Raw genomic sequence first — 9668 nt, forward strand, 5'->3', positions numbered from 1 at the left:
CTAGAGCTGAGCAGGAGCCGGGGCTCAAGGGAGCTGCGGGAGGTGGGGCTGGGGGGAGCCGGGGAGGCATTGGGGGCATCCCACATGTGTTTAGCTCGCTCCTGGGGAGCCTGGTGTGCTCAGAAGAGTCCTGGCCATGCTGGCTGGTCTCCACTGCCCACGCACGTGACGCTGCCGTGGTCACTCACAAGCCTGGGGAGCTCTGGGGTGGCAGACCCCCGTGGAAGAGGAGGGGCAGGATCAGCAATAGCGTGGAAGCGGGAGGGCTGGAGAAGTTAAGGTGAGGAGCAACTCCGTAACACACTTAGGGAGTGAGGTGTCCTTAGGACCTCACTGACCCAAGCCCGTCCCCTGGGCTTGGAACCATCCTTGTCCCAGCCAGCACAGAAACAGGGCTAAAGCCCACGGAGACGGGAAGCAAGTGGGCAGCAAGGAGATATCCCAAAGGAGCAGCTCTGTGGTGTGTGAGGAGCCAGGCGCATCAGTCCGAGCCATCCCAAGGATGGCTTGTGCAAGGCAAAGGCAGGTGCCTTCAAAAGGCGTCTCTGAGTTTTACCCCTGGGTCCCTCCTGGGCCGGCGGCCGGCTCCTGGCACAGGCACGACGCGCTCCCGGCTGCACAGGCGTGGAGCAGGAGCACGGGAAGCCCTGAAGGATGTGTGGTGGGAGCTGCTTGGCTTTTCTGAGGGCAGCAGCTGCTAGGACAAGACCCAGAGCTACAGAGCAATGTGTTGCTCAGGTCTGGAGCAAACTGAAGCTTTTATTGGCTGTGGGCTGCTGCCCGCAGCCCTTTCAGCAGCGCTCAGGGCTAGTGAAGGGGGGATTTCTGCACATTTGCAAACGTGCTGCCACCCTCTCCAGCTCTTACATAGTTGTTCACACATGCGTACATCCACCGTCAGATTTTTCCAGAAGAAAAAGGGAAGCTTGAAGGCAGGGAAAGGACATGAGAAGCCAGGTGAAAAGGAATGGGCAGGGAAGGGATGACCCGAGGTATTCACAAAGCAAAATATACTCTCTGGAGAGTGGATCTGGTCACTTCAGTTTGCATCCCGCCTGCCCGGGGTGGGGAAGGAGCATGGCGTGTCTAACCTGCCTTGGTTGCCCTTCTCTCTTCCCTTCTGCACTTTTTCTACCCTTCCTTCCCTTCCCCACCCTTGGATAATTTGGACCCTGTGCATGTGCTGGCAAACTTCATCTCTGAAAGACGCAAAAAGGGAGCGCCAGGATGTAGCATGCTAGAGGAATCCAGCTGATCTGAAGTCCCTGAAGGTTAGGGACCCTCCTCTCCCCTGCCCCAGGTGGGAAGGGTTGAGAGCCGGAAAGCCAAACCACCCGGGAACGGAAACCTGAGCCCCTTCCCCCCTTCCCGAGCATTCCCCATGCCCGCATCCCTGATGGATCAGGTGTGTCTTCCCAAAAGTGCCAGGAGGTGCCGTGGCAGCCCCGGTGCTGTGGGGAGGGGGGCTCAGGGGCCGTTCCTGGGGTGCAGGAGGAGCCCTGGAAGGCAGTGAGCCGGTGTCCTGGGGTGGAAGGAGCCGGGGGGGGGGTGGCGGGGTGATCCTTGCCCTTCTTTTTTGGCTGTGCTGTTTTGACACTCTTTGTTGCTTTTTATTTTTTGATTTTTTTTTTTTCCCTTTTGTTTAATGTTTAATTTCTTTTCCTCCAGCCCGGTCGATGTGTTTTTCGATATTGTTTTCCGTCCGCTGTTTTCTTCTCTCTCTTGCGCAGAGACTGGTGCTGATGAACATGCCCGTGGCCGAGGACATGACGGTCCATTTTACCTCCACCTTGATGGCGCTGATACGCACAGCCTTGGACATCAAAATTGCCAAAGGTAAGGTTGGTGGGGTAGAGAGGGGACAGAGCCAGGAGGGTTTCAGAGTGACCAGCACTCCTCCTTTGGGCAGGCCAAGGATATCACAGCCAATTTGGTATTGGCTGCCCGGACCCTGGCATGTGGATGGAAGTGATTACCTTGAGCAGGCAAATTTCTGCTGATCTCTGTAAAAAATCTATTTCTTTAGGGAAGAGGTGCCCAGTTTTCCACTAAAATCTGCTTCTAGGGAGCTGAAACAGCTTGATGTCCACTGTGTAAAGGAGGAGACAGAGAATTCCCCTTCCTCCCCATGTACAAAACCAAACCAAGGAGGGAAAAGATCACATGTGCGTGGCCGCCTAGGGCTAGGGAACAGAAATCTTTTTTTCAGGGAAGATAATATGTTCAGAGCAGGAAAATCTGCTTTGTTGTTGTTGCTAGAAATGTTCTGATACATCAGATCAAAAGCTTTCTGCAGAAACATGACATTTTCAATAAAACATCCCCTGGGAACAGCTCGGCTATTGGAAGAAAACCCAACCCAGGGCAAGATATCAGTAAAATCCCAGCACTGAGAACAGGTCCTTGGGTTCAAGCCTCTCTAGATAAAGCAGAGATGTGAACCTGGGTCTCCTACAGCTCAGCAGAGTTGCTCCAGGCTCGGGTGTGCCCACTTGGTCCGTGTTGACAGGTCCCTTTGAGCCTGGGTCTTTCTAAGCCAGCAAACCCCTTCACCACTTGGCCAGAGAGCTCTGTTCTCCTTGCACAGCATCGCTGAGTATTTCGGGATTTCAACCAAGCGGAGCTGCTCTTTCACCAGCACATGATCTGCTCACCAGAAAAAAGAAAGTGGGGCAGCAGCAGGTGTGTGTGGGCTGGAGTAGGATTGGAGCCGCAGAGACGGACCCAAGGCGATCTAGAAGATGGCAGCTTTGAGTGGGAGGGCAGGGGATGGGGAGATGGAGGCACATATGGAAGGGATGGTAGGAAAGTTTCCATGCAAGAGCAGGAGACCAGGCTCGCTGATGCAAGATGACCCTTCCAGCCCAGAGAGAGCTGGTTGCTGCTCGTGAACCTCACTTCAGGATGCGGAGGGGGTGTTTTTAGTTGGACTCCGGTGTCAGGTTTTGATGTACATGGGCTATTTCTTCCCTCCCCCCTGCTATTCAAGGTGGTGCAGATTGGCAGCAGTTAGACTCTGAGCTTCAAAAGGAAATCCTGACCATTTGGCCTCACCTTTCTCAGAAGATGCTTGACCTGTTGGTACCCATGCCAAAAAGTGAGTCTCTGGGGGTGGCTGTCATCGCTGCCAAGTTTCCATTGGACTTGCAGCAGCTTCTTCCCAAAGGGAGGTGGGGACAGGTCAGACCCATCCCCAGCTGGGGGAGAAGTGGGAAAAGGGTTTGTGTTGCTACAGGCTGGCTGCTGCCTTGCTCTGACTGCGTGCTTGGGAACCCTCTTGAAAAATGCCCAGCTTGCAGTGATCTACTCCTGCCAAACCCAAAGTCTCCTGTAAATCATCTCTGGAGCATGTAAGGGCAGGAGGCTGAGCATTGCTTGCTCCGTTACGTATGATGATGTGATGAAGATGTGTGTCTCGGTGGTTTATGATGATGCTTTCAAGCCATCTCCATCCATTTTATCTCCGCGTGGGGTGTCTGGGTGTTCATCTCTCTTTTGGAGCGGTGAGCAGACTTTGAGGGTCACCGGGACATCCCACAGCAGGGCTCTTCCCGAGATCCATGCTGGTGCCTTCAGACCTGCTGTTTCTTTTGAGACAAAAGTGTCCCCCACCTTCCTTCCCTTCTTATGCTCTCAGCCTCTGACCTGACTGTTGGCAAAATATATGCAGCCATGATGATCATGGATTACTACAAGCAGAGCAAAGCGAAGAAGCAGCGGCAGCAGCTGGAGGAGCAGGTGAGGCTCAGCGAGGGCAGGTGGTGGGCAGGAACGGGGGAGTTCAGATCACCCTCCCTGCCTCCTACCACATCCTGACCAAACGTGGAGCCAAGCTGCATGGGATGCAGCTGAGGGATGAGGATGGTGGCACCGGCTGGGCTTCGGTGACTACAAGGCACGCATACATGCATCCTCAGCCCCCAGTGGTGAACGTGAGCATGCTGTCACCCTCCCAAGTGGCAGGGACTTGGTTGGTGAAGCACTGGATGTTCATCTGCATTTCCTACAGGCTCAGCTTCTTCCTTTCCTCAATACAGAAAAACGCCCCCATGTTTCAGCGCATGGAGCCGTCCTCCTTGCCGCAGGAAATCATCTCGAACGCGAAGGCTCTGCCTTACCTCCAGCAAGACACGCTCTCAGGCCTGTGAGTGTTCCTCTGAGGAGAAGGGAGGTAGTCCTGCCAGTTTTCTGTTCCTGTTTTGTTCTCTGGAGCTGGCACTGGGATGCACAGAGGGCTAAAGAGCTGCAGAGACCAGGGGAAACCCAGTCTGGGGCAGAAAACTCCCGGCACAAAGCTTTTGCAGGATTCCAGGTAGCTGGTGTGCACCAGCATCACCAACAGCAGCAGAGGTGGCTGAGGAGGATGGGCGGGTGTCTCAGCAAACACTCTTCCTGCAGGACCAGCCCAGCACTAAGTGCAAGCTCTCCTACCTAGGACGGTCTGGGATGGACCTGAACCTTGAGAGCAGTGGGTCCCTGGGTGCTGCAGGGTCAGTGGGGGATCCCAGCACCCTGACTGGTTGGGAATGAGATGGTGGGAGTTGCTGGCACTACACTTGGTGTGCTGCCACAGGACTTGGGGCACTGGTGTCCTCTCCTGCCTGGGCGCTGCTTCAGCTGTCTGAGGAGCACGATGTTTGTCCTGGGGGTCTCAACAGCCTGGGGGGCAAGCACGGGGGGGGGTCCCCAGCTCTGAGCTGCTGGAGAGGTGATACCCAGCGATGGCAGGACCCGGCTTGTGGCCTCCCTGAAGCTGGACTGTCTTTGCAGGAGCAGCCGAAGCGGGTTCCCCTCGCTGAGCCCGCTCTCGCCGCAGGAGATCTTCCAGCTGGCGTGCATGGATCCGGCCCACGGGCAGTTCCAGGAGCACCAGTCTCTGGTAAAGTCACACACTGCCTGGCAGGAGCTCGCCTGCGGTCCCAGCAAGGATGCTGGTGGGCACGGGGAGGTGCAGGGCCGCCGGCACGGCACGGCGGTGAAACGCTGCTCCCTGCCCCTGTGGCACCGAGCACAGCGGAGGGATGGCACCTGCTGGGTCACGCACGGATCTGAAGCAGGGGACAAACGTCCCCGCTTGTCCCCCAGCTGGGGTTCTGGCCCCTCGCCTCTGTCTGGGCACTGGGGACACAGCCATGCCTGGACCAGCCCTGGCCGATGGGGCCAGGCAGCGGCAAGTGTTTTTGGGGCGAGAGCTGTTGACGGGGGTCCGATGTCCTGCAGTAAAATATCCTTCTCTTCACAGGCTGCTCTTTTTTCCACTGAGCGCTCATTTCAGTGGGTTACCCCGTGCTGAGTGATGGTATCTGATGTTTTCAGATTCATGTTCATTTTGTTGTCAGTGCTGGTGTCCCCGATCCCAAACCGAGCTGTCAAACTGTCTCCAACTGGAGCACCCCCCTCCGGCCTCACACACATGCCGGCCGGCAGCAGCAGTGTCTGTCTGTCTGTGTGTGTATATATATATATACATTCCTATATATATCTCTGCGTGTCTGTGTGTGTGCATTCGTGCACCACCCCGACTCTTGTCGGATGGAGTGCTGTACCACTGTGCATCTCCAGCCCGGTCCGTGTCCCCGGGGTCTGTAGTACTCTGTGTGAGCTGTGTACCGCGCAGGTGGGTGTCCCCTGCCCCTGCCACCCTGGCCACACCACCGTCCTGATGGCGGGGAGGTGACAGATGAGACTCCCCTCTCCCCATAAAGTCACCTTCTAGCAGATCTCCAGGGTCACTCCCTGCCCATCCCCTCGACGCAACGTCCTGTACACAAGAGTCCCTTAAATTGGGAATTAACCACAGCGCAAAGGTGCCACGGGTGGCATTCTTTCTTTTAATTGGGGATGTGGCCAGAAAGCTTTTAAAGCAGGGTCAGAGAGAGAATCCCACACTTTTATCCTCTTCTGGCAAAAGGAGAAGGAGTCAAAGCCCAGGCAGTGAGGGCATCACCAGATCAAGGCAGGATTTCCCCTGCCACTGAAGAGGTGCAAGATGAATTGGCCATCAGGCAAACCTGGAGTACCACATCTGGGCTCACCTGCAATGGACTGCGAATCAGAGATTATTTTTCAGTGGCGACGTGACGGATGATAGGTCTCAGCCTCCCCTTTTTTGGCCCACTTAAATTCTGGCCCCGGCTGAGCAAGCAGGGCTGTCCCCCCTGCACACGGGGCAGAAGCAGCGCGCTGCCCTGCTCCAACCCCATCCCAAGAGCTTGGCTGTGTGTTTATTTCCAGGAGCCAGAGGTTAGGGAGTTTCAAAGAGTGCAGCCCTCTAACCGTGGCAGCTACCTTCCCGTGGACACTCAGGACCACGCTGTCTCTGGGAGGGCCTCCTCCATGCCTCGTCTCACTGTGGATCCCCAGGTAAAACCAAGCAAAGCCCCCACGGGTGCCGGGTCCAAGCAAAGCCTACCAGGTAACACTGGGGCTTCTCTCCGCGCTGAGCAAGTCCTGCGAGCCCCACGGCTTCCCCAGCACCCCGATATCGGGGCATCTCGCTGTCTTTGGGGTGCTGCACAAGTAGGAGAGCTGCTGTTCTCCTCCGTGGGGGACACTGGCCGCAGAGAGCAGCCAGGGGAATCGATCTCCTGGCTCGTGTGGGAGGTCCACAGTGGAGCAGGGACACACTGGGAGGTTGCAGGGTCCCCACGGAGTGGGACACCCCTCCTTTACCTCCAGCCTGGCTGCTGGCTGAGGTTCGAGTACTCCCAGCCCAGCTGTCAGATGATCTCCCAGGTGATGATACGCCTTTTCCTTCCTTTCCTGTTGTCCCAACGCACACGCTTCTCCGTCTGTCCAGGGGAACTCAGGCCACATCTCACCTCCTTGTTTGTCTGCCCGGTTTCTCTGTTGTTCTGTCTTGTACTCAGCCTCCACTGAGACACAGATGTGTCAGTGGGGTTTGGTTTTGCTGTGAAGTCTCTGGGTCTGCTTTCTCACAGAGGTCCTGGTGTCGGTGCTGGTGTGACACATCATGGCTCTTTGGTGGGGCGTGAAGAGGGAGGGAGGCTCTGCCTTGTGGGCTTTATTGACCATTTGGCTGCAGGGGAGATGATCAGAAAGAGAGGGGTGGGAGTGGGAAGGGTACAGTGAGAGTAAAGGAGACAGGGAGAATGGCCCGGGGCTGCAGAGGCAAAAAACTGCTAGAATAAAGAAAAGGAAATCATAGGAGGTGATGTTTTCCACAAAACATGTGAGAACACAAGCTGGAAGGAGGGGAGAAGGTAGAAAGGAGAAGCATGGGACAGAGAAAGGAAAGGAGAGGGACTATAAAACAGCAGCATGGCTGGGGAGAGAGGGAATGAATGCAGGGCAAGGGATGTGGGAAGAAAGGAGGACCAAGGAGAACTGGTGCTGCCACTGGGAAAGTGACAGCAGCCAGGAAAATAAACACCAGGCGAGGGGCACTGGAGGATCCCCCCTCTCTCAATGATTTCTTCTTTGATGTCTCTGTTTGCTCCACTCAGTTCTGTTTCTGAGGCCGGGAGGGATGCTGAGGCAGCCTGGGGGGGCAATGGTCTGGTCCCCCCCCGTGTCCCCACGCCCGGGACGGCGTGCTGCTGCTTTTCCCCCAACACGCAGCCCCTTGGCTTCACTCACAGCCGCTGGCTTTGCTTGCGGAGCGCAGTTCCCAGCCAGCTGGGGCAGGGGAGCTCACAACCTAAACCCCCACTTTTCCTCCCACTCCCCGATTTGTGCAGGGATGATTGGGGGGTGGGGGGCTGTGCTCAGGCTGGCTACCCCCCGGCCCCCCAAACCTCCCCATCCCGGAGGCTGGTGTGCCAGAGACAGCGAGTGAACCGGTAATTGTTCGACCGCCACCCCCCTCCAAGCCCTGCCCGGCGCTAACCCCCTCCCCGGCCGGCCGGGGTTGCTTGCAGGTGGTGACGGACACCAGCTCGATGCGGCGATCGTTTTCCACCATCCGGGACAAGCGCAGCAACAGCTCCTGGCTGGATGAATTCTCCATGGAGCGCAGCAGCGACAACACCTACAAGTCCCGCCGGCGCAGCTACCACTCCTCGCTCCAGCTCTCCGCCCGGCGCCTCAACGCCGACTCGGGTGAGCAAGGGCGAGCGGCCCCATTCCACGTCGATGCCAAAAAATCCCTCCCTCCCCCTCCTCCCCCCCCCCCGCCCCGGGTGTCCCCTGCTTCTGGAGAGGGGACGATGGGCACTGACGGGGATGTCCTGCAGGCCACCGGTCCGACGGGCATCGCTCGGGCGGCAGGGAGCGGGGCCGATCCAAAGAGCGCAAGCACTTGCTGTCCCCCGATATCTCCCGCTGCAACTCGGAGGAGAGGAGTCCCCAGGCGCACGACGAGTCGCCGGAGCGGCGGCGCGAGTCCCGGTCACCCAGCGAGGGCAGGTCGCAGACACCCAATAGGCAGGTGGGTGACAAAAACCCCTTCCTAAGCACGAAGGGAGGCGTAGAAAAAACTCCTGGCTGAAACCGGGAAGATAAACCCCGAGCCTGGGAGCTCTGCGCCGTCTCTCCTCCCGTGGTGGCATCTCTGCGTCCCCTGTGAGCGGAGCAGGTTGGGGCTGCTCGGGCACCCTGCAGAGCATTTGGGGAGAGGGTTGGATCTCCGCCCTGACCCTCTCACCGCTGTGGCATCTGCTCCCTGCCAAGGTGGAGGCGTCCCAAGCTGCACAAGCCTGGAGGTGCCAGTGCTTGAAGCCCGTGGAGGTGCTGCCCATAGAGACCAGCCAGCTCTTCGCCCTTCCCTTCCCGCAGCGGGTTCGCGAGCGCTTTTTGCTTTTGACCACCAAAAGCAGACACCGTCCTCCTCCTCGGAGCAGGCTCCGAGGCAGGGATGGGGCAGGCGAGGGTGCAGCGGGGCTTCATCCAAACGGGCGGGTGCTCCGGGGGGAGCCCAGGCTCAAGGTGTGCGTGGGGGGGGAAGTGGGTGCACGGCGCTGCCCGTCACCCCTGTATCCCCCAGCGTGGCTTGGTGTGTTGCAGGGAACGGGCTCCCTGAGCGAAAGCTCCATCCCCTCCATCTCGGACACCAGCACCCCCCGGCGAGGCCGCCGCCAGCTCCCGCCGGTGCCCCCCAAGCCGCGTCCCCTCCTTTCCTACGCCTCCATGCTGCGGCACACCGGAGACGCCTCGCCGCCCCCCGAGGAGAGCGAGGGGGGCTCCCCGCTCCTCTCCTCCACCCTGGAGCCCAACGCCGCCGGCCTGACCGAGTCTTCCAGCTCCCCGGCGGGGAAGCAGAGCCGACAGTCCACCCCTCAGCGTTACATCTCGGAGCCGTACCTGGCCCTGCACGACGACTCGCACGCCTCAGACTGCGGTGAGGAGGAAACGCTCACCTTCGAGGCGGCCGTCGCCACCAGCCTCGGCCGCTCCAACACCATCGGCTCGGCCCCGCCGCTGCGGCACAGCTGGCAGATGCCCAACGGGCACTACCGGCGGCGGAGGCGAGGGGCAGGGCAGGGCGTGATGTGCGGGGCCAGCATCGACGTGCTCAGCGACACCGAGGAAGACGACAAGTGCTAGAAGCTGCCTCCTCCCGCCCTGCCTCAGCTCCCTCCCTCCCGCCCCGCTGCCGCCCTGCCCCTCTCCAATGCATGCTCTTCGCCACGCCTGGGAATGAAACAAAACCAAAACCAAGTGCAGGGGAAAAGGAGAAAACCAAACCGACCGGAACGGAGGGGGAAAAA

At 58.6% G+C, this 9668-nt stretch overlaps 1 protein-coding gene across 19 annotated transcripts in view; it reads left to right on the forward strand.

Moving 5' to 3' along the window:
• Positions 1-9668, forward strand: part of CACNA1E (calcium voltage-gated channel subunit alpha1 E) — a 139966-nt gene extending 130298 nt beyond the window's left edge. For 13 of the 19 annotated variants that reach the window (XM_042806126.1, XM_042806140.1, XM_042806161.1 and 10 more), the window contains 9 exons: positions 1731-1836; positions 2990-3097; positions 3638-3738; positions 4038-4144; positions 4771-4879; positions 6235-6363; positions 7881-8061; positions 8196-8389; positions 8965-9668. In XM_042806126.1, the coding sequence (XP_042662060.1) occupies positions 1731-1836; positions 2990-3097; positions 3638-3738; positions 4038-4144; positions 4771-4879; positions 6235-6363; positions 7881-8061; positions 8196-8389; positions 8965-9504 (1575 nt within the window). In that variant the 3' untranslated portion in view covers positions 9505-9668. Of the gene's footprint in view, positions 1-1730; positions 1837-2989; positions 3098-3637; positions 3739-4037; positions 4145-4770; positions 4880-6234; positions 6364-7880; positions 8062-8195; positions 8390-8964 lie in introns of those variants that run through there. The other 6 variants (XM_042806173.1, XM_042806184.1, XM_042806179.1 and 3 more) reach the window with 2 other exon arrangements.

Source organism: Tyto alba, unplaced genomic scaffold, assembly GCF_018691265.1.
Source record: "Tyto alba isolate M040663 unplaced genomic scaffold, T.alba_DEE_v4.0 Super-Scaffold_1000006, whole genome shotgun sequence".
Taxonomy (NCBI): Eukaryota; Metazoa; Chordata; class Aves; order Strigiformes; family Tytonidae; genus Tyto; species Tyto alba.